The sequence below is a fragment of the Canis lupus genome, chromosome 14 (genome assembly GCF_003254725.2).
Source record: "Canis lupus dingo isolate Sandy chromosome 14, ASM325472v2, whole genome shotgun sequence".
NCBI classification, from domain to species: Eukaryota; Metazoa; Chordata; class Mammalia; order Carnivora; family Canidae; genus Canis; species Canis lupus.
Window position 1 is genome coordinate 22,795,035 of NC_064256.1, and position 23,968 is coordinate 22,819,002.

At 41.0% G+C, this 23,968-nt stretch overlaps 1 protein-coding gene and 1 long non-coding RNA gene across 2 annotated transcripts in view; one reads left to right on the top strand and one right to left on the bottom strand.

The window, feature by feature from the left end:
- The window catches only part of LOC118350567 (uncharacterized), a 171,443-nt gene that overhangs the window by 35,609 nt on the left and 111,866 nt on the right, over positions 1-23,968 (top strand). The window lies entirely within an intron of this gene.
- The window catches only part of COL28A1 (collagen type XXVIII alpha 1 chain), a 162,135-nt gene that overhangs the window by 11,017 nt on the left and 127,150 nt on the right, over positions 1-23,968 (bottom strand). Inside the window, exons 28-33 of the mRNA XM_025471268.3 lie at positions 16,909-16,977; positions 16,261-16,341; positions 16,137-16,172; positions 11,307-11,343; positions 9,101-9,655; positions 7,394-7,551 (exon numbers count right to left, since the gene is read on the bottom strand). Of these exons, the coding sequence (XP_025327053.3) occupies positions 7,394-7,551; positions 9,101-9,655; positions 11,307-11,343; positions 16,137-16,172; positions 16,261-16,341; positions 16,909-16,977 (936 nt within the window). The remainder of the gene's footprint in view (positions 1-7,393; positions 7,552-9,100; positions 9,656-11,306; positions 11,344-16,136; positions 16,173-16,260; positions 16,342-16,908; positions 16,978-23,968) is intronic.

Here is a 23,968-nt window from a genome sequence, read left to right on the forward strand (position 1 = left end):
TGGACTACGGATTTTAATCTGGCTAAAGCCTCTCCTCCCTTAGTATAAAGCTCTCCACTCTGGCATTGCCCAGTAAATGCTTCTGACTGTTCTTTCTAATCACATATTTTTATAAAAAGGACGAAGAGCCTAGCAATCATCTCTTACTTTGCAAATGAGGGAAGAGAAACCACAAGAAATAGATGATTCGCCCAATGTCAGGCAGTTGTCAAATTTCATTTCTAAGATGTCATTCACTGTGAGATACAGTATAAATTTGAAAAGTCTTCTTAAAAAGGCCAAAACACATTAAATAGATGCATCCTCATCTCTGAAGTAATAAAAAATATTGAACTTGGGGCACCTAGGTGGCTCAGTCTGTTAAGCATCTGATTCTTAATTTTGGCTCAAGTCATAACCTCAGTCATGAGATGGAGTTCCACATCTGGCTCTGTGCTCAGTGTGGAGCCTGCTTAGGCTTCTCTCATTCCCTCTCCTTCTGCCTGCCACCCCCCGCCCCCATACGTATATACTACAGAGCCAAGGAAATAAAATGTTTAGCTTCAGGACTGAGAATACAAGCCAAGTTTCCTGACTTCTAGGTCCAGAATATTTCTTCTAGATCAGTCTGCAATGCATTTTTTTCCTCCTTCATAAGATAGAAGCATCTTATATTCTAAAGTAATAAGTTTATTATTAGCAATATAGATGCTTATATAGAACTTCACTAAGCAATACTAATATTAGTTGTTATGCAGTGTTTTATCAAGAATTTGAGAGTTTTTTGACCACCACAATGAGAGAGTATTGATTTTATTTTATAAACAAATAAATTATAATATCGATCAATATGACCATATCTATATATGTGGCTTAGTCAAGGTCACTTACAAATAACAAGGTCTGATTTCAGGAAATCAACTTAGTTTTCCTGTCAGTGGAGAGCCTAAAGTAACACATGTCTCAGTTTCAAGTTTTTTTGAAAGTTTGAAAAGTCCATGTGTTTTAAAAGCATTGATTATGACCTTTGGATAGGATATTTCATTTAATAATGAGTGTAATATGATCAAGCAACTTCTAAAATTTTACCTGAATAGGACATTAGGAGAAATACAGATATACTCAAATATTTATGTTATTTTTCCTAATGTACCATCATGGAGGCTTAATACCAAGCTAAAATATAGGCCATTGTATTATACACAGATTTTTTAAAGGTAATTCAGCCAAATGGAATTATATATAGAAGAAATATTATTTTTTAAGAGTAAAAAATAAATGATGCTATCAACAAGTAATGAATAAACTGGAGAGGATGTAGAAAAGAGAGATAGGACAAGAGTTTTGAGAATATATTTATTAATATAGACAATTATGAGACTCAATCTAAGAGAGTAGAGATATGGAAGAGGAGAAAAGAGTTGATAGCATGGATAGAGGGATGAGAAGTGCAGATCAAAGAAGACAATACCAATGATTGGGGAAGAAAAAGTAAGAATAGAGCTACAGATGCATTCCAGGTGTCTTGTCAGATGCCTGGCTGGTTGGTGGGACCATACCCCTACGGAAGGCAATCTGGAGGACCTGCATTGTGAACAAATTCCATGTTGAATGCCGGCAAAACACCCAGGATGTGATCTGCACAGACATTCAAATATATGAATCTGGGGCCCAGGAGAAAAGTCTGGACTGGGGAGGCAGATTTGAGAGTTGTTAACATAAGAAAGAGAAGAAGGCTAAGGTCAGATCTTAGAGAAGTGAAGAGTTTAATATTTAAGGAGTAAACAGAGAAAGTGAAACCCCAAAAACAATTGAGAATGCTAACAAGGCTGAAAGGGGAACAAGGAGAAAGAGGACTCTCAAAACCAAAGAAAGGAGTGGCATGGTATTCTACGCAAAAGAGAAAATAAGAGGATGGCAATGAGGCAATGAGGATGTGGCAATTAGGGCATCACTCATCATTGTTCCAGCAGTTTCAGTGGTATATTGGAGGCAGTAGCCTGACTTCAGAGGTGTTCCCAAGTGAATGGAAGCGAGGAATGTGAAAGGAGAGAGAGGGAAGGAAAGTGAAGGGGAGTGTGTGTGTGTGTGTGTGTGTTTGACAGAGAGGCAGAGACAGCTGAGGCTGGCCTGTGGAATCATTTTATAATAAAAAGATAGAGATAGGATAATAAAAGGTGGACATGAACTATGAGGTTAGAGGATTTTCTTAGATGGGAAAATCTGAAGCCTATTTGCTAGAACAGAGAGGGAGTCAGAAATACTGGCAGGAAAGGAAATACTGGTACAACAGTGAGGAAGGTCTGAGTTTTGGAAGAGGTAGAAGGGGATGGGCCTCAGAGCACAGGTGGGAAACTAAAAGGTGTCACATCAGAATTGAGGATAGAGCCTAGGGTCATGTTGTAGGATGAAGGGACACATCCAATTCTGGTATCAAGTGAGAACCTACCCAGGTTCTGGTTTTTAAAAATATTGCCAGGAGGAGCCCATTTCAGAAGCAGCCTACTCTAGAAGATCTCGGGGTGCAGTAAGAATGAATAAATATTGCAGGGAATGGAGGGCAAGAGATGGGAGAGCCAGCAAGGGGGAAAATGAGATGGGGAGCTAGGAGCAGCTGTGTGACAATGACAGGAGGGGAGAAATGAGGGAAGTGGCATGGGGACCAGAGAGAGAATTTCCTTAAATGAGAAGGTGGGACAGCCAGCAGTCAGCCTGCTGTGTTAGTTTCCTGTCACTTACATCAATAAGGTATATATTTCCTCCATGGAAATGAGGGGCCTGCATTCTCACATTGGACTACATGTCCTGATGATAACGAAGGCCAGGAGAAGACTCACAGCTCCCACTTCCTCCACCACATGTCTCCACCTGGTGTGGAGCTACCCACAGGGACCCTTCCCAGACTAGCTTTGACTCTCCCTTTCACTGGCTTGTTGTGGAATCACTCTGCCTAGAAATCCCACAGCCTCCTTTCCACTAAGAGGAACATATCGCTGCTGCCAGTTATTTAAGTTATCTGCAATCAGGGAACAAAATTTTATAATACAAAAAGAAGCTTTATGGAAAGGATAGACAGGGCTTCTTTTTTTCTACTCTTTCAACCGGAAAAAGAACTAGGATATTGTTACAAGAAACCAGTTCCAGTGAATAAACAAGCTGTGTTTTGACATTACTTTATTAATGCATTTAGAATGACAAAAAGTTATTTCATGCAGGAAATTAATATGCTTATTTGCTTAATGGACTGAATATAACCAGTTGGTCTGACTAAATGATATTTACTTAATTTTATTGCCCCACTCCCATTTATACCTTGGAAATCTTAACCTGACTATACCCAGAAAGAATAAAGGAACATGAGTGCCAACATTTTTACTCCCATAAAAGATAAGGATTTTTTTAAACATACAATTGATATCTTTCATTGAAAAGAAGTTTTAGATTTCTTTGTTAGCCTAACATTTGGTAAAGCACTCATTTGGTCAGTAAGTATTTACTGAGTATGTACTGTGTGAAAGATGGAGCATATTTTTAAGTCATGAGTGGGACACAAAATTTAATTAGACACATCGCATTCTCAAGGTATTTAAGTCCATTAGGAGAGTTGAGGTATATACATAAATAATTATTAACAATGTAAAACCTAACACATTCCAAACAACGTGTAAATTATCCTGAGATTTCAGGAGAGGAACAGAGTAGAATGGATGTACATGTTTAGCTTCCCAAGACTGGCCTGAAAGAACAACAGAGTAGGGGGTTACTGAAGAGTTACAAATTTAGTAGAACCTGGGAAATCCGCCTGCTCTATTTCCCAACATACCTGTGCACAGATGTTTAGTGTACCTCAAGTTCATTCCACAATATGATAAAAGACTTTGTATGTAAGTCCTTCCTAGAGGTGGAAACCCATTGACTTAGATTTCATACAGAAGTATAAATAACTAGATTTTTCTCTAAGGACAGATTTCCATAGAAAGAAGAGGAAGAAGGAAAGCCAGATTTAGATGCTGTGAGGAGTGGTAGAGGCAATACAGAAAGGAAAGAGAGACACACGGTAAGGGAAGTAGGACTTCGGAGATGGTTTGTTTGACAGTATTGCCTAGGGCAGGCTTGGGGAAAATCAGAGAATTGAAAAGCTTGGACAGATCAACTTTACATGTTTGGATACTGTAATTATAGTTTTAGATAAAGGTGGATCTTAAGTATGCTTTTGTATTTATGTGTGTGTACACGTTATATAAACATATGAGAAACACAACTGTGAATATACATGCACAGATATTTGTTCAGACTAAAATCTATTGGGAACATTCATTGTCTAAAATCCAGTCTTGCCGGCATGCCTGGGTGGCTCAGTGGTGGCCTTTGTCTCAAGTCGTGATCTTGGGGTCCTGGGATCAAGTCCCACATCAGCTTCCCCACAGGAGCCTGTTTCTCCCTCTGCCTATGTCTCTGCCTCTCTTTGTGTGTTTTTCATGAATAATTTTAAAAAAATAAAATAAAATCCAGTCTTGCCTTGGTGCTTCTGCAAAGAGAGCCAGAGTGAGAAGGTCTAGAGATGAGGGCCATCCAGGAAGCTCAAGTCCATTGCAAGCTTCCCTATCTCTGTTAGAGGCACCGGAGAAGACCTAGCTGAGGCTAAGTTTCCCTCTATGTGGCTCTTGGTGTTCTAAATCCAAACTATTTGGGATGCACTTTTCTTACTCTTTGCCCTCCACAACTCCTAGAATGCTTCACCTGCCATAATGTGGTCACACTGCTTGTCTCTCAGGGCCATCTAACTTCCCGTGTCATGATACCAGGGGCAAAGGTACTTACTGTTCCTCATTCTGTGTCACAAGTGCATTGAAGAGTGCCTCAGGCACCTTTGCTTTCCTGGAGCAAACCAAGCTCATTATTATTTTTTTTTTCAAGCTCGTTATTTTCCTTCAAAACCCCCACCCTGCCTCCTCTAAGTCTCCATCTCAGCAGACTGTGTTTCAGTTCACTCCAAATCCAAGTTAGAAACCCAGCTGGCTAACCTCTCCCTGACCTCCAGTCCATCCAGTCACTAAATCCTGTTCACTCAACCCCAGAAATGGCTTCCAATCCATGCGTGCTTTCATTCTGACCTCCCTGCCTTAGTTCGGGGCTGCATTCTCTCTCACCCAGATGAGTACAAGACCTCACAGTTCAGCTCAGTCTCCTGTCCTCTGATTTATCCTTTGTGCTGCAACACAATTATTCCTCCTGCAAACCAGACATGACCATATGATGCTTGCTTTAGAAACTCCTCTGCTTTCTCCCAGCTGCCTGCCCTGCACATGAAGTTCAAGCTTTTTCACTTGATACATGAAGCATGTATAATTAGTCCTGACTGTCCCGCTGTACCACTCACCATCCTGCCACACTCACCACAGGCTCCAATTAGACTTAACTTTTCCTAATGTCTTGAGATGCTTTGCCTTTTGGAATCCTCCTTTGGCCACACGTTCCTTCTGCTGGAAATACCCTTCCTCTTACTCTTGTCATGAGAAACTCCCACTTATTCTTAAAAGTCAGCTCAGTGTCACTTCTTCTGGAAAGCCTTCTTTTACTCTGAAATTAATTGCAACGTCTCTTGTGCTTCATCTACAGCTTTGTTAAAGTTCTTAATAATTCTCGTATATATCCATCTTCCTGATAGGCCATGGACTTCTCTTGGGCAGGAACTGTGTCTTAAGAACCACCCACTGGTAAGCAGTAAATAATCAATATATACTATGGAATGCATTGATTATAAGGAGAGCTCAGGGTCTAAGTGCCACTTGCTAGATGAAACCTAAGTCTACTCTTATCTAGGAGAACTTCACAAGGGACAGATTGAGTAGGACAGGGGCAAAAGTGGTAGGTCACACACGTAGGCAAGGCCCCAGGAGCACTGCATGCTCAGAAGGAGACAAACTGTGTACTTTATTATCTGTAATTTACTTTTAAATGCTCAGTGAAGACCAGGATCAGCAAACCCCATGGGCCAAACCCAAGCTTTCATCTGTTTTTAGAAACAAGTTTTATCTAAATGTAGCCATGTTTGTTCACTTAAGTGTTGGCTGTGGCTGCTTTTGCCCTTCAAAGGCAGAGCCGAGTAATTGCAACAGAGATCAAATGACCAGCAAAGTATTTTGTGGCCCTTTATAGAAAGAGTTTGCTGACCCCTGATATAGACCATGTGGTATAAATGTGTATGTGAATTTCAATCTACAATCTAGGAATATTCTGTTGCTCTAATTGGAATTCCCATCTTGGAGTCAGTCAATATTAATTAAATAAAAATATATCATAGACTTTTCTGCCCCTTTTTGAACAGAGGATAAAAATCCAGTGAGTTCTATAGTCTGTCCCCTTAGGAATGACAACATAGGCCTGATTCCTGAATGGTCCTGGGTTCAACTACTGATCTGGAGGTTTCCTACAGCTTTAGTCCAACTAGACAGTTAACTGAATCCTGATGCTAAAATATTGTTGCACTTGCTCATAATGAATCTTTCATGTCCTTTCACAAAAGGACAGCACAAAGACTTGACTGAGCACACAGAATAGGGTCATGACTCCTGTGTGTCTGCTTGCTAGAGGATGTCCTTATGTGTTGTAGAGATCAGTCTAGATCTTGTAACTTGGTGGGGAAAAGAGCACAGCACTCCCTTACCAGTAATTATGAGAGAGTTTCCAATTTTCACCTAAAAAAGCTTTGCTCTTGACCTGATTGGCTGAGGTCAGTGCCCAGAAGCTTGTTATGAGGACAGTCACATTTGTCTCCATACATTCAGGAAGTAGTTCTCTCATGCATGTGTGGTTGATGAGCTCTGAAACAGAGCACCCACCTTGTACCAGATACATGCATGGCCTCCTACCCAGTCTTTACTCTGAGCCCAGGAAGTAGAAGCTAAATGAGCAAGAACATAGCTTGGAACATGGAAAATGGCAGGTTGAGCATATGCACACTTTGAAGAAACTTGAGAGGGTGCAAAATGGGGAGCAAAACCACAGATGGATGAGGGGGATTCGTGGCCTGGTACAAAAGGATCTGCAGAGCATGGCAACTGGGTGATTCAAATAGTGTGTCATGTTAATCTGTTCTAGTGTACACAATTCCTTTGATGGTGGTTGGGGCATACTATAAAAATATTATTTGGAAAAAAATACATTATTTGCAACATTCAATAAATAATTACTTTTAAAAATGGAAATACTTAAAAATCTCATATTCATGCTCATAAGCCCCAGAGCTATTTCAGAACTAGAAATGTGAAGACAAAAGTACTACTATTTATAGCCAAGGACTTGAAAATACACATCCCTCAGTTGATTCTTGACAGTGCAGGCCAAGATGGTCTTTGACGTAAAACAGAACACACAATTTCAAGCTCACAAATTAAGCAAGACAGTTACTTACAGTCTCTGAAATTTCCTTCCGAGGCTCTGGAGTGGATTCACCAAGTTCTTCCCCTGATGTCCCAAATCCAGGTTGAAGTGCCGGTGAACCCAAAACTTGAATGAGGTAGGAATCAAAATCCTCACACTTTTTTTTAAACAATTTTTGCTTCAAGGTGTCTTTTAAAAGAGAAGTAGAAAAGTAGGGGGGATAAAACGAACCACTGTTTAAAGAGATAGTCCATGCTTTCGTTAAAATAAAGTCACTTTCCCATCGCTTGAAGTCACCTGCTTGGTGAACTAAGTTTTCAAGCATTTGGGGATCATCCATAAGAGGCCATCTAAAATAATTCAGTTTAATTTAATAATGTACAACAGCCTATGAAGGCAAAAGAATCACTTAAATCCTGGCTATCCAAAGCATCGGTTAACTGAACTACTCTGTGGAAGGGGTAGGTCCCACCCATAAGGAGTAATAATAGGCAGTTACCTATGGTTTCAGAGATAGCAAAAGGCCAGCCAGTCCAAAAATATATCCCTCATTGGCTGGAATGAATAACTAATTCCCCTGGTTAAGATGATAAAGCTCTTTAATTATTAAATACAATGTCTCTGAAATGTGCAAAATTTCTGGTCATTTTAACACAGTAACAGCCCAGTGAGACTGACTATATCCACTAAGCCCACCAGTCATCCTGCAGTGTTAAGGGAAAAAAGGCTTAGAGAAAGGGAGAAATAGAAAGCAGGAAGGTTCTGAGCAGGGCACGCTACCCTTCAGGTGCACGCTGCCAGCGCCCAAACTAGGCCGGGAACAGCATGAGGCAAGGAAGGTTTGAGCTAGGACACACCACCCCCCACTCCCAGACGGATGGTCAAGGAATGATGGGGCCAAATGGAAGCCAAATGTAAGCAAACATGTGGAGCATACATTTTACCCACTTCACAAGCTCGCTGGATGTGGCCCCTGCCACCATGAGTTCTCAGCTGCCAAAGAATTGGAATGTACTTCACCATGAAGCACTAGCAACCATGTTACAATCACAGATGAGTCAGTGTCTTAGAATGCTTCCCTGGGAAGAAGCATCAGTTCATGTGACAGCGTCAAGTAGCAAAGGGAAACCCATCAGACTGGCACTGACTGTATGATGAGTATTCACAATATGGTACTTTAAGATAGGCTCCTGATATCAACCTGTTTACACTTCATTAGCTTCATATTTTGTAAGAGCAGAGAGTGGAGACTAGAACAGAGACTAGAATAAAATAATCCCTGCTGCTTGTGTTTCTCATCTCTTTAGATGGTCATAATTTTCTTTCATTTATCATGCACTTCTTAATTCACTTTGATTCCATAGTTCTTTTCTGCCTTGCTCTGGCTTCCTTCATCTCTTATGTAAGTTGGGTAATTTTTTTTAAACATTAACTAGTCTCAGCAATAACCCAGACCCTACCCTTTCTTTTCAACCATGTCCTCGAGCATAGACAGCCCAGTTAATCACCTCCAAGGCCAATTCAGCACTTATTCCAAATGAATAAGGACAAGAGATTGTACTCTCTAAACAGGCTTAGTGCTAAATGTTTTTTGCCTTCCGAAGTTTATGTATTCAATTTAATGTTGGTATAAGCCTCATCAGCCTCTTCTTGATTTCCATTTTTTGGTCAGGATAATCCAGTGATGCAGTACTTGGAAGAACAAGATCAATTCCTTTCCCCTGGCACTGAGTCTTACCTTGCAGGGTAATGAAGTCATCAAACTGATAAACATGCTCACTATCTGGGTCAGTGGCAATTAGATTCATTTCTTTGTGGAACATTTCAAAGTTTGGATCATTTTTCTTCGCTACCCCAATCACAAATATTTCCACGTTGATGTCACTGGCTCTCTTCACCACTTCCGTCAGATTCTTTTCATCTCGGCTATCAGTCTGCCCATCAGTGATGACCAAGGCCACCTTCTTTACGCCGGGCCTTGCGGCTTCAAACATGTGGTTGGCTTCATGGAGAGCTGTGGCCGTGTAGGTGCCTTCCCCCAGATACTGCATGTTGTCCACAGCCAGCTTGAAGTCATCCTTGTTGGAGAACTGCGTCAAATGGGCCACCTTCTCCACCTTATGGCTATAGTTGATTATGCCTATGCGGGCTGTAGCAAGGTCCAGAGCAACCTGGTCAGACAGAGTCTTCACGAGACTTTTGATGATCTCAAAGTTCTCTAGCCCCACACTTTCTGAGCTGTCAATCACAAACATCAGTTCTAGAGGAGTCTCTTTGCATTTGGGCCCACAACCTAAAAGATGGATGTTGAGAGAGAAGCACTGCATGAATGCCAAGTCAGAACATCACTGATTAGTATGAGATTTGTAAGAGACAGGAGCAGCAGGGGCAGCGGGCCACCAGAGGCCTGGATTAGTACCTTCCTCTTCTGTGTTAACCCAGCAAATCGCTGTCCCTCTTCTGGCTTCTATATCTGACTTTTTAAAAGAGAATATATTGCAACACCACCACCACAACCCACCAAAACACTGTAGAGGATAAAATACCAAACACTGATGTGCCAATTTCTCAGATTTAAAAAAAAAAATTTTTTTAAAGGGTCAGCATCCCTGTGTACCCTCCTGACTATGTTCCTCTCTCTCTCTCCCTAAAAGATAACCCTCTTCTCAACTAGCTATTTATCCTTCCAGCATTTGTATTTCATCTGAATCCAACAGATAATCTTTTGGTCTTCAACCATATCCTTATGTGAAAATTGATATTTGCTCACTGGGTAAAGTGATGGATTGAAAATGTTTAATTGTAGGGGAAGGACTAGAGCCCGTAACTGTACACAAGAACAGCTGCCCCCAGCTACTCTAGCTTGTGTCCTTGGTCTTTCATAAAGATGACAAAGGTGGCTCCATGAGGCCAGGAGTCCATCCATATAATGAAACCTTTTAAGAGAATAGTCTCAGACTGCTGGCCAATAAACAACTTCTGTTTAGGGTTTACCATTCAAAGCAATCGTTAGAGTCACCAGGAAATAAGAACTAACAGGGCTGCATTGGTTTATTCATATCCTCATGTTGACCAACAAACCTACCACAAAAAAAACCATGAGGAAACTTGGTGCTATTTTTACCGGGCTTCTAGAACTCAGAAGCCACATCTAAATTGGCTTGTCACTGTACAGAGTCCCAGGTGGGATCCTAACTTCCAGAGGTTTTTGGGGGGACAAGCTAGTTCAGGGGTTCTGTTATGGAAGAACAATGACATTTCTGCCTCTGTCCATTTTAAACACACAAGTTTCTCATCTCTATTATTCTACTAATCTCTTGCCTTTTGGCTAATCTCTTTTCTTCCCCTTTCTGCTAACTCTATTTTAAGTCTAAAGTATTTAGCCATAGAAGTATTTAGATGGAGCTATGAAGCAAGATGACCTTCTGACTATGTCCTCTTGCCTTTGAAATGAAATGCACTCTAGAAATCATGCTCAAAACTCAATTCAGAAAGACTTCTTGCTTCAGGAAAAACACAGACATTATAATCACCAGTCAGGCTGGATTCAAATACCAGTTAGGCCCCTGTGGTCATATTTCCTTTGTTGTTTTTTTTCCTTCCCAAGCTCAGGTAAATGTCACTGAATACAAATGAGCTCTGTGCTCACAAAAGGCCTGGCTGCCCACAGACTCCAGGGCCAGTGTCTTCACTCTTAACCACCGTGGGAAGATGATTTCTTTTTTCAAATCAGGATTCCCACGGCTCCTGTCACCACTTCTTTCAGTTTCCCATTGACTTTTCAAATGAGCTTCAAACTTTCTCATGAGCTTTATCATATATATATATATATATATATATATATATATATATATATATCTGGGTAACCACACTTATCTAACATAGAATATAGTAGCTTTGGTACTTTAAAGTGATGGTTCTTTTTCTTGATGGTCAAATCTTACCACATATTTCAAAAATAATTTTGATAACTTCTTCTCTCTGGAGAATAAAAGGAAAACACATGAATTACATGAGCATAATATTTTTTCCTATAGTCATAAAAGCTATGTCTTATTACAATCAGCATTGGGCCACTTGCTTTCATTCTTTGGCTGAAGGAAATAAATAGCACAGAAGTTAAAAGTTGGCTGTAATATATCAATGACTGAAATATGTTTGAGTTGTGAAATGTCATAGCTCAGACTTTCAGAGTTCAAATTGTGGCTCCAGCACGTATCAGCTGTGTGACCTTGGGCATTAGATAACCTAACAGTACCTGTGTCTCAGGGTGATGGTGCAGATCAAATGAGGCTATGCACACAGAACTCTTTGGGTCCAACTCCATAAAGTACTATTTACAAAGGTATGGGAGATGCATGCAATCAGTTACACAATTTAACCCACATGTTCTGAGCAATCAAGACAAGGGCCAAAAGAGAATTCATTCTACAGTTTATTTCTTCCCTTTCTCTACCACTGTCCAATTTTGCAAATCCCCTCCCTAGGTTTCTAATACTTTCACTTTGGCACTTCCATGAAATGTTCCCACATTCCTAAGTGCTCCTTCCTGCTCCTGCCACCATAAGCTCCAGCAAAAGAGCCCGAGGTGAGGTGGATAGAAGTCAGTGTGCCAATGCCTTGCCCGGAGTAGCACATATACAAATAACTGGAATGAGACAACAGAAAACAGAATTCTATATTTGCCAAAGACAGGAAGCTGACCAGAATGATTAACTGAATAGAAGCCCAAAAATTTCAACAGGAAGGAGGCAAAACCTCATCTAGGAAGATAAAATTTAACAGTTGTGAAAGTAAAGTTTTAAAGAAAAAAAATCTTTAATGACAGAACTGGGGTAAAGGTGACATCGCTAGTGATGTGACTTAACAGAAGCATGCACAGAAAATATTCAGGGCATTTTATTTTAATTGTGTTTTTTACTATAAATTGATACATATTGCCACAGTGACCTTCAGAAAGGTAACTGATGCCTCTAATAGCAGTGTATAAGAAAACCTGTTTTATTTTAGACATACAATACTGGTTATTATTATTGTATAATCTTTGCTATTTGATAGAACAAGATAGCACATTGTTTTAAATTATACTGAAGCAATTCTTAGGCTAAATTTTTTTCATATGCATGTTTCCAAGTTGTACCCTCTTGTGCAAATTCTTTGTATGTACTTTGTCCATTTTTTCTATTAAGATAATTATCTTTCATTGACTTGTAAGAATAATTTATATATCAAAGTTGCATTTAAATTCTTTTGAATGTGTTTTGATAGCCTATGTCTAAATGCTTTAAGTACTCACATATATCAATCTTTTCCTCCTATTCTTTGCTTTTACTTGACTGAAATAGTTTTATTTTTTCCACTCAAACTGCTCAATGACTACTTTGGCTATTTTCATCAAGGATGAAGGCATTGAATTTTTACTTATCAAAAGGTTCATAGTCTAGTAAGAAGTAAACAAATAAATGTTTTTATAAGTGCTATATACTATTGGATTAGAGCCAAGGAACCATGTTGGTCTGCTGGGATTTCCAGGGGTGGGAGTGTGCGGGTGGGGCTGCAGTCCATGAAGGTGAATTATGAGCAGGTAGGAGAGGAGAGAGGTGGAATAGAAGGAGCATTCCGGGCAGGGGACGAAGTACACACACACAGTACATTATAGTGCTTGAGTAAATTTATGACACAAGGTATGTGGCAGAGAGGATGAAAGGAAACATGGAAGACAGATGAACTCTAGAAGGTCTTCAAGTCATGTTGAAGAGTATGCTTTATCTTAGGCAGTGAGAAGACACATGGTCCCTAAGCAGGGAAGAGATCTGATCACATTTTCGTTTTCAAAAGGTGATCATGGCAGCCAATGGAGGAATTTGAGGTCTCTAAATAGTTCAGGGAAGAAAAGTGACACCAGAGAGCAGTGGTGGCAGTGATGGATAGGAAGGACTGGCCTGGACAGATCTTTCAGAGGGAAAATAAAGGAGATTGGTGAGTAATTGGAAGGAAGGACCAGGAAAAGCAGTCTCAGAGGAGGCAAATGATATTGGCCCACTCTCTGAGATAGGGAGGAATGGAAGGGAGCTAATGAAGGTCATTGGGCTCTGCTAGTGCCTGGTTGAGTCTGATACATTGATCCATCCAGCTGAAGATGTTCAGTAGACACTAAGTTGTAAGGTTTGGTGCTCAAGAGAGCAGTTCAGAATGGCGGGAGATTTCAGGAAAGATTTCAGGAAAGCCACAGCTGGCTGTGGAAATGGGGATGGCAGATGAGATTTTATGGAACAGAGCTTCACAGTCTTTTTTAAAACAGTGTGTCCCCACCCACCCTCACTTGTTAAACATATTCTTTTCCATGTTTGTAATATAAAGATAGTATGTTTTCATTCCCCATACAACTTTATTATGATATTAAATTAGCCTTTTCAAACTATACATCCCCCCTTCTGTTCACAGCCATCCCTGCCTGAGAGTTGGAAGGCCAGGAGAAAGAAGACTGAGGACAGAAACTGGGAAATGCTAACATTTAAGGGACAGGTGGAAGAACAGCCTTTTTGAAGCAATCTGGCATGAATTATTATGACATTAAACTCTGTCACTGGTATTTGCCTCCTAAAACAGTAGTTTGCTACTCTGGAATGAATCTACAACTGACAGCTGTTTGGAGATATATTTGGTCAGGGAGAGAAGGTGGGTGGGAAGAGGAAAGAAGCCTTCTAAGAACAGCATTGATGGGGGAGCAGCCTGGATTTGGTACCAGACAAGTCAGCTCCCGCTACAAGGGCTCTGCTACTGGCTAGCAAGGTGACTTGAGGTGAAAGGCTCAAACTCTTCTGACGTAGCATGTCTTTCATTGAAGTAGAGATGACAATACCTACCTGACAAAGCTATCGTGTAGATTAACGTGAAGTCTTAGGCAAAAGAGGGCTGTGGCTGACAGCCTGTGCCCTTCTCATTGCACCCCCTTCCCCACCATTTCCACACTGCACGGGGGCTGGTCCATCATTCATTCCTTGCTTCTGAGCTCTGTCCACATTCCCTGAAAACACTTGCCTTTTTCTTTGTCCACCTTTTGGGGGGACCTATGCACACAAGCCAGTGCTGTCAGCTTTCCTCTCAGGCTATTTAGACAGGCAATGTGGGGATCCTGTGTATCCAGCATATAGATAGAGGGTGCATGTGCTCAAGGTGGTCACTCTCCTTGGCCCTAAGGGCTCCTCACCCAGGGCAAGGGAAGGGGTACAGCTGAAGAAGCACTAAAGGTCTGTGTTGGTGCTCTACAACATGAGCCTCAGGCACCTTACAGTACTAGGTAAGGGTGCCACTGATGCAAAGGAGCCTCACACAGTACCAGTCACATACTAGATTCTCATTTCAGATAAATTCTCTCTTCCTTTACTCATCCTTCCCTGCTAGTCTCTTTTCTAGAATCTGGAAAAACAAGGCCAGAAGAATAACATCCTCATTTCTTGGTTAAAAATCTTCTACACAAGCAACAAAAGCCTAAGTTGACCCCAAATATCATACATTCTTTTGTCTGCTCTGGATCCACGTATCTACTCCTATCATAGCATTTATCAAACAATAGGTGAATATCTGCTTGTCTTTTTTTTTTCTAATGGGCTGTGAGCAACTGAATCCACAGAAACAGCCTCTTACTCTCTACTACGCCCCTGCCTGTCTTAGAGTCCAACCTGGAATACACACCCAATAAATGTTGGTGAAATGAGTGAACAAATGAATGGATGAAGGAAACCTAGTCCTCTCCACACTGGGATAGGAGGGAGGGGAGAAACTATGGAGACTGTTCCTCGTGGCATTTTACAGACACTCTCCCTGCTACTTTGGTGTTGGGGGTGGGGAACCTACCTACGTATGTAGCTATGTATGATACCCTACGTATGTAGCTATGTATGATACATATGTAGCTATTTCATATGCTGTAGGCACCTGGGGTATCTCACTTGTGGTGAGGAAGAACAAAGAGAAAAAGGCAAATAAGCCCTAAAAAAGTGTGTGATCTGTTTGTCATATGCCCAGCTCTTGTGTCTTACCTTCACTACTTGTACTCCCACCCCTTACACCTAGACTTGCTTAGCACAGCACATAGGGTCAGCATCTCCAGGCTATGACCCACTGGAAAACCAAAAAGAAGAAAAAAGAGAAGGTTCCTATTGCTTTTCCACTCCAGAAGATGAAGTGCCTTTCAATGAAAAAGGAAGAAGTAAACTTTGCTACAGAAATTCTAGAACTTTCCACCCAGTGGGAGCTAGAAGAGTCAGCTTTTTATTTGCAATGGTGTAGGGAGAATAGGGAAAAGTTTGCCAATGCCTCACAAGTTTTGTTGAGTAAGTGAATTAGTGCATTAAAGTAATCCCCATTTGTGATGGCTGTTGTCCTCAGAGCACTTCCTAAAGAAGCTAGTTCAAGGAAACAGAGAGTGCCCCTGCCCCACTTTGGAAATGAGAAGGAGCATGTAAAGTAAGTCGTCCGGCTGTTTGGCCTACTTTTATACAGCTTAAGTCCTTGTTACCCTATCTAGCAGGGGTCACAGGGGAGTAGTCACCCACCACCTCAAGGCTGGGTAAGGACTGCCTAGTATTATCTCTCTCATGCTCAGATCAATTACCTCATGCATCTAAGTCGACACTGGGCTTGTAGTAGTGCTATCATTAAATAGCAACTGGAACTCTGTGTCAAAAGAATTCACACTTCTGAAGCTAAAACATGATTGTAATAATTTTGCAACCACAAACCCTCAATTACCCTCTAGGATGGATACTCACTGTAAGTCCTATGTCTCCCTTTGGTCCTTGTAACCCCTACTTAGCAGAAGAAGAGTAACAGTCAATATAGTTGGAACTGGTTAGTGTATAAAATCACAGGAAGACTTTAAAAATCACTGCTTGCCTGTCTTCCTGGGGATCCAGGCTCCCCAATTTCTCCTTTATCGCCTTTCTTTCCCACAGTGCCCTGTTCTCCATGCTCTCCCTTTAGAATACAGAAAAAAGACAAGGTTAGAATGTAAATATTAAAGCCAAATAAGAAAAACTCTAAAATTTACTTCATTTGCAAGTGGTAGCTTTTGAAGACCTGTGGTTCTGGTTGATACAAATATACTATAGGAAAAAAAGGGACAGGCATGATATTTATATTATCCCCCCCACCTCTACCCCCAGCCCGATTCCATAAACTAATTCATGATGAAGCATAGATCACAATGTAAGGAGACCTTGATTCACTATTAGGTCAGCTCACTGCCTTCAGGAAGTTCAACTATTATAAAACTTTACACCAGAGTTATCTGGTGTCTTTTACGTCGTATGTTGTAAGGGTTTAGTCCTTTTTCAGCTGGCTTTCAAGGATGAAGAAAATGAGATTTATAAAGTAAACATGTTTATAGTTAGGAAAGGAAATGCATAAGGATTTGCTTTCAAATGGATTTTTTCCTATGAGAGCTGTAATGATGAATGACCAGTATGAGAGCTCTTCCAAAGTTCACAATAAGCTATTGAGATCCTAAACCTAAGCATTTTTCTAAGGTCCAGAAATACTTACCTTCTGGCCAGGGAGCCCACGGCCTGTCATGCCCTTTGGCCCTGGAAAGCCTTGAGGTCCTTGCTCCCCCTACACAGTATGAAAAAGGGATCATCCCATTAATTTCTCAAGATAACTCAGAAAATTCTTTGAGTCAGATATATACTTGCAGTTTCAAAACCATATTGTAGCATTATCTAAATTGGGGAGGGGGACTGTATATGTCAGATGGGCTTAATTCTTTGCTAGTAAAAGTTGAACTTCTGAATCTGGGGTAGAAGTGAAGGAGCTAGTTGACAGCATTTGCCTGTTTCTGTGATATAATTACTCCCACCTTGGGCAATTTCAAACTATGAATATTTTATAAACCAGTTCACAAATAACAGGCAGCTGTTATTTCAGTTGTGATAGGAATGGTGATTTTTATGATCTTCTCTACATTTTTCTATATTTTTTGATATGCTAAAAGCATGTATTGTCTTATTAGTGGAGGAAAAGAGGATATAACTGCATCTCTCCCCAGTAAATGCCAAGGAGCTGTTTATATAATTACCATAGACTGTTAGTTGCAGCCCTGATCGTTGGTACCATGGATCTATTTATTTAGTACATCCTTAATTCAGAAAATAAAAATGTTTTCATGGCAGGACTTGTTTTTAACTGCCCCATCCCTTACCTCAACTTTTTTCTCCCACTCCCAGACCCCTGTCTCCACACAGATTTAAAGGGCTTTCATGAGGTTGAGCACGAAGCAGAAATAATCCGTCTACTACACGAAGTCGCAGTTCTGATTCTGCTTACCTCTAAATCATTGTTAGCAATGAATCTGTGGCAAAGCTGTGTGACAATGAGCTACTGGGATTTCATTTGCTCACTTTGAACATCTTTCTCAAAGGTACCCTGACTATACCTACTAGAATCACTTATACACTTAATGAAAACCTCAGACAACGAATTGAGAATCCAGGTGGGGGTTAGAGGTAAAATATGCATTTTGCCACAGGCTTGCTAGGGCTTGAGAACCACTATTCTAGAAGGCAGGATGGGATCTAGAAGGAGAGCCTGGAGGAGCAAGAGGCTTGCTTGGAGACCACTGCAACTTTGAGTATCAGCATTCCTCAGCCCCCTTCCTAACTCATTGGCTTCCAAACTTTTAAAAATCAACAGAACCCTTTGTTTTTAAAAGTATTATAATGAAATATTTTAGACATGCAAAATGTATACTGAAAAAGGCAAATATTTATATACTACCATATTTAAAAAGGAGATGGTAAAGATACCCTTGAAACTCCTGAGGTACCCAATCCCCTCCCCTAAGAAGAGGGGACATCTGTCACTGAAATTGATATGCATCACTCATATCCATGTTTTTATGCTTTAACTACATATATATAGTCTAAGACAATATTTCATATTTTAAACTTCAAAGAAGAGGTATATCTATGTATCCAATTTATATTTTAAATCTCAGCATTACCTATTTGAAATATATCTGTGTACATATACATAGTTCTAGTTTGTTAATTTTCTCTGCTTTACAGTGTGCCATTAAATAACTAGAGTATAATTGATCCATTATCCTAGTGATGGACATTTAGGTTGTTTCCCATATTTCTCAATTGCAAATAATACTTCAGTGAATACTATCTTAAATATCTTTGCACACTTGCTCACATCCCTAGGAGGGAACCTTTTCATTAAAACAAATGTTATACAGAGAGGTACAATATAGTATAAATATAATTGGAGACTCTTGTTGAAATAAAGTGGATCGGGGCAGCCCCAGTGGCTCAGCAGTTTAGTGCCACCTTCGGTCCAGGGCATGATCCTGGAGACTTGGGATCAAGTTCCACATTGGGCTCCCTGCATGGAGCCTGCTTTTCCCTCTGCCTGTGTCTCTGCCTCTCTCTCTCTCTCTCTGTCTGTCTCTCATGAGTGAATAAATAAAATCTTAAAAAAAAAAAAAAAGAAATGAAGTGGATCGACTTAGCTGAACTTTTAGGTCCTTTTCATCTCTGCCATGTTGTATTTCTAAATGGAAAGCAGCTATGGTGTTACAGTTTTGCCTCAATTCAGCTCTAGAGGACTCAGACCAAGTTCCTTACAAAGGTCAGGTTGTGGAGAGCTCATTCACTGAGTCTTTTTCACCTTGGTCATTCTTGAGCCAAACACAGTGCCATGGTAGCGTGGGCCCACAGTAAAGGTACATGCAGTATTGTGCATGGATGTCTCAGGCCTATCTGAGGAGACTCAACCCTGAAGAAGTGCCCCCAGTATTAGTTGCTTTAGTGGTGACAGAAGACTGGCAGGGATCACTGGTCTTCTCTATTCAGTTCACAGTCAAGAGAGAAGAGTCTTTTCCCACCAGGAAACATGGTGCTACAGAGAGCCCAGAACCCTAGATTGGGATTGGTGCCAGTGAAGTAAGCTGGAGACAGTACATCAACATTCAGAGTCCAAGCTAGAGATTCAAGAAGGAGAAAGGAGGGATCCTTGGGTGACTCAGCAGTTTAGCCCCTGCCTTTAGCCCGTGATCCTGGAGGGTGTGATCCTGGAGTCCCAGGATCGAATCCCACATGGGGCTCCCTGCATGGAGCCTGCTTCTCCCTCTGCCTGTGTCTCTGCCCCTCTCTCTCTCTCTCTCTCTCTCTCTCTGTCTCTCATGAATAAATAAATAAAATCTTAAAAAAAAAAAAGAAGGAGAAAGGAGAGGAGAAAAATCTGTTCTGTTTCCAAAGATTAAACAGCTTGAACACAGGTGTGAAGAGAAATAGACAGGAAAATGTGGAACACAGACCAACCTCATTACACTTGCCGACAAACATGCTCTGGGAGTGGATGTGCAGCCTCATTTAGAAAATGAAGGCTAGAAGGATCTGTCTATATACAGAATGTGTGGCCAGCTCACAGAATCATATGGAGGATGGTGGGGGAGATACCTGCCTGAGAATCTGCCTTCTCTGTTCTAATTTAAAAAGAAAAAAAAAAAGAAAAAATTATAAGAAAGATATCCTCTTAAGAAAGATGTGTCAGGGGATCCCTGGGTGGCGCAGTGGTTTAGCGCCTGCCTTTGGCCCAGGGCGCGATCCTGGAGACCCGGGATCGAATCCCACGTCAGGCTCCCGATGCATGGAGCCTGCTTCTCCCTCTGCCTGTGTCTCTGCCTCTCTCTCTCTCTCTCTCTGTGACTATCATAAATAAATAAAAATTTAAAAAAAAAAAAAAAGAAAGATGTGTCAGTAAATGATACTTTGGCATAAATTAGTTTCCTCAGAGTTTTTTTTTTTGCAGAGGTAAGTAGGACAACTTCATTCAACCGGGTACCTGGTTGAAAGGTAACTTGAGGTTGTCAGGGAGATGCTTGCGATCCCTGGGACCTGAGTTCAGGGTTCAGAAGGTTTCCCAGATAGGCAGGAGGGGATTAAAGGTTCGAGAGAGAACACTAGAAAAGGCTGTATAGCTGGCTGTGTCCCAGCCCGTAGGACAGAACAGCGTGACAAACAAAGCAGTTGGGCCTGGGGTGTGATGGCGAATTGTCACTGAGAATCGCACATTCAGACAAGTGGGTCCAGAAAGAGCTTGACACCTTTCTGACAATTCTTCAAAATAATAATTTTTTTACAACCTTTTGGATCCTGTAACAGCTAATATATATGTCCAATAAATATTTCTGACTAACTAGTTTCCTTCAAGAATTTATACAATTTCCTAGCAAACATAAAAGCTACTGTGGCTTCACTGCCAGGCCCTGAGGGGAAAACCTCAAAGTGGCCACTTATTGTGTTAGGATCAGCTTCACAGTCAGGAATTTGTTTTGCATTATTTCACATTATAGACATTTTAGATATAATTGTTCACGCTGTAGCTATTCCAGGCAGCTGGGTTTCCCTACAAAAAGACCATTTTTTTTTCTTCTGTCAGTTTCCCTTCAAAATACTTGAAGCCTTCCTATAACTTTCAGAGTGTACTATCTGGCCAACAGTGAGCCAGCTCCTTAATTTGGCAGAGGTGAATGCTATCCAACCATTTTTTTCCTTACAAGTCTCAGGAAAATGATACACAATTATTTTCAGCCTGGGTCAGAAGCAACTACAGGAAAGAACCTGTCTGTCTGAAGGTATAATTAAATCTAAAATTCAAACCCAGCTTCTCAACCACTCTGTCTCTCACCCTTAGATCCATCCTGCTACAGATGTGATCATTTTCATCTTTCAGGTAATTAAGGTGCAGTAAGAAAAGAAATCAAAATGATGGATGATCCAAAACTATAAAATAAAACTTCTGCCTTCCCTTGAGGGCATAGAAACTAGAAAAGGCTGCTCTCATGTTTTCTTTAATTTGTTTGTTTTAATTTTATTTATTTATTCATGAGAGACACAGAGAGAGCGGCAGAGACATAGGCAGATGGAGAAGCAGGTGCCATGCAGGGAGCCCAATGAGGGACTCAATCCCAGGACTCCATGAGCTGAAGGCAGACGCTTAACTGCTGAGCCACCCAGGTGTCCCTCTGCTTTCACTCTTAAATCCACAACAAAAAGTGCTAATCAATCTATGAAAGCACAACTTTTTTTGAGTGCATCATAGACCTGTGGTTGTAGGGTAGCCAACTGACTCAAAATCTAAGGAAACAAAGGATCCTCTTAAGGAGAGACAAGACTTGGGCATTTACCTTCTGGAAACAACAGATATCATGCAGGCTGGTAAGAGGAATTCAGATAAAATTCCTAACCAATCGCTAAAGGCTGAGTGTGGGCCAGTGTGAGAGGTCAGAACCCCTGGGAGCTTCAGACACAGGGGACTTTATATCCACTCACAGGTCCTTTGGGGACCTCACCAGGGCTCATAGGAGAGACTGGGAGCAGAGTGACTCCCAAAACTTCCCTAGTGGCTCAGGCCCAGGGGAGGGAAGGAGCTAACCCCCAGCAAAAGGCACAAAGCCATCTATGGGACAAAAATCTGAAGCTGTTGAGGAAGTACAGCAATCATTGTCACCTTTAGGGCACAGATGACCCCTGGGAGCTGAGGAAAGGAAACAGGATAAAACTTGCAGGCATGGATCATAGACTTTTAGAGATGCCCCACTACTTGGGGAAGGGTCAGGAAACCTTCCTTAGCCCAGACCGTCAGAGGCGTCCTATGCATTTGCTGGAACTTATAACACTGTCCACACTTAAAAGGGTAAATTTTTCTTTTTTTTTTTTTTTTTTGAATTTTTCTATAAATAGTCTTTTACTAAAATAAGAAAGTCTTTTAAAAAGTAAAAAGAATTAATAGAACATGGGGCAAAATGAACAGCGTCTATAAACAGTACTGAAGCAATGGTAATTTTCCAACATTGATAATTTTACTGTGTTACATAAGAGAACGTAGATTTTGATAAATTTAGAAGGTAGGGGGTACAATATTATTGAAGCAGGCCTGGAAAGAAAAGCAGCTCAAAGAAAGAAGCCAGTATTGTATTAAGATGTTGACTTAATGGGTAAATGGCAGAGTGAGCAAGATATGGTGACCTGGCCGATTAGTTATAGAAGTATTTGGCCTCAAATCCACAAACCATCTTGTATGGAAAGGGATTATTTTCTTAGGCTTCATGAAGGACACAGTAACTCACTTTAGAAGGAAAAATGGTATTTTCTTGGTGGCCCATGGAGTACATAAAATTGTACATGTAGATCGAAGGCGCTTGCCCAGAGGCCCCTAGAACGACCCAATGGTCTGGCATTTTGAAACCTATCCCTTCCTCCTGAATCGCCATCATCACATTCTCATGTTACAACTAGCACCTGCCACGGAAAAGGACTGAGCCACACAATAAGAGAGCTAGACATAGTCTTAGGTAATTGCTAGAATAACCTGGGGGCAAGTATGTAAATGATAAAACCAAGGCTTGCAATCCCTCCCCATTTCCTCGGATTGTATTTGATTTCACCTCTATGCTTCCAACAGTAATTCTCTCCAAAGGCAGTTCCTCCAAAGCCTCTGCTGACTTTCTTTCCTCAGTTCCGTCTTGGCACAAAGTAGAAGCCTGGCAGTTTCTCCATCTCTAGCCTGAAAATCAAGAGCCTCCAGTTTCTTAAAAATCCTTTCTTTTGTGGAATTGAATTCCTCTAACTTAATGTCCCATTTTGATATGTTAGCTTCTCTAACATGGGCTAATGCAGCATAACGCTTGTGCAGGGAATGGAATCCATGCGTAAGTTATGTGTTAGCCAGCGAGCCTTCTGCGGGAGCACAGCCCAGGATCACCTGGTACCTGGCCAGGCTACAGTACCAATGGGCTTAAATGGAACAATGTGGCTTCATTATACTTGATTCTCATTCAAATGGTGATCTAGTCCTATTGTGTCCAGTGAGAGGCAGAGATGGTTTACTTTTTACAGATTCAGGGACTTGTTTGGGGTCTGTCCCTAAAAATGGTTTAAAACTTGCATCGTTTGTTCCTCTCCTCCTCTCCATGGCCCATAATATAGGGTCTTTTTCAAAACCTAAGTAGTGTCAGCCATGTATGGCAAGGGTTTTCTGAACAACTCCTATGGAAACTTGCATGAGCTGGACCAAAATGCTGCTGACATCCATATTGATGGCTATATTCATTTCCTTTTGCCACTGTAATGAATTACCACAAATTTAGTGGCTGAAACAACATAAATTTGTTCTCTTACTGTTCTGGAAATCAGAAGTACAAAATCAGTTTTACTGGGCTAAAGCCAAGGTATTGGCAGGGCTGCTTTTTCCTGGAGCCTCTGAGGGGAGCAACTGTTTCTTGGACTTTTTCAACTTCTAGTGGTCATTGGTATTCTTTGGCTTGTGGCCCCTTCGTCCATCTTCCTCCACTCTATCCTTATTTCCACCATAACATCACCTCTTCCATAGTCTTTTCTCCTTCTTCCCTCCTCTTATAAGGACACTCATGATCACACTCAGGGTCCACCCAGATAATCCAGGATAACATCTCCATCTCAAAATGCTTAACCTAATCACATCTGCAGAGTTTCTTCTGCCATAGAAGGCAATATTCATAGACTCTAGGTATTAGGACATGAACATCTTTGGGGGACATTATTCAGCCTACCACATTGGC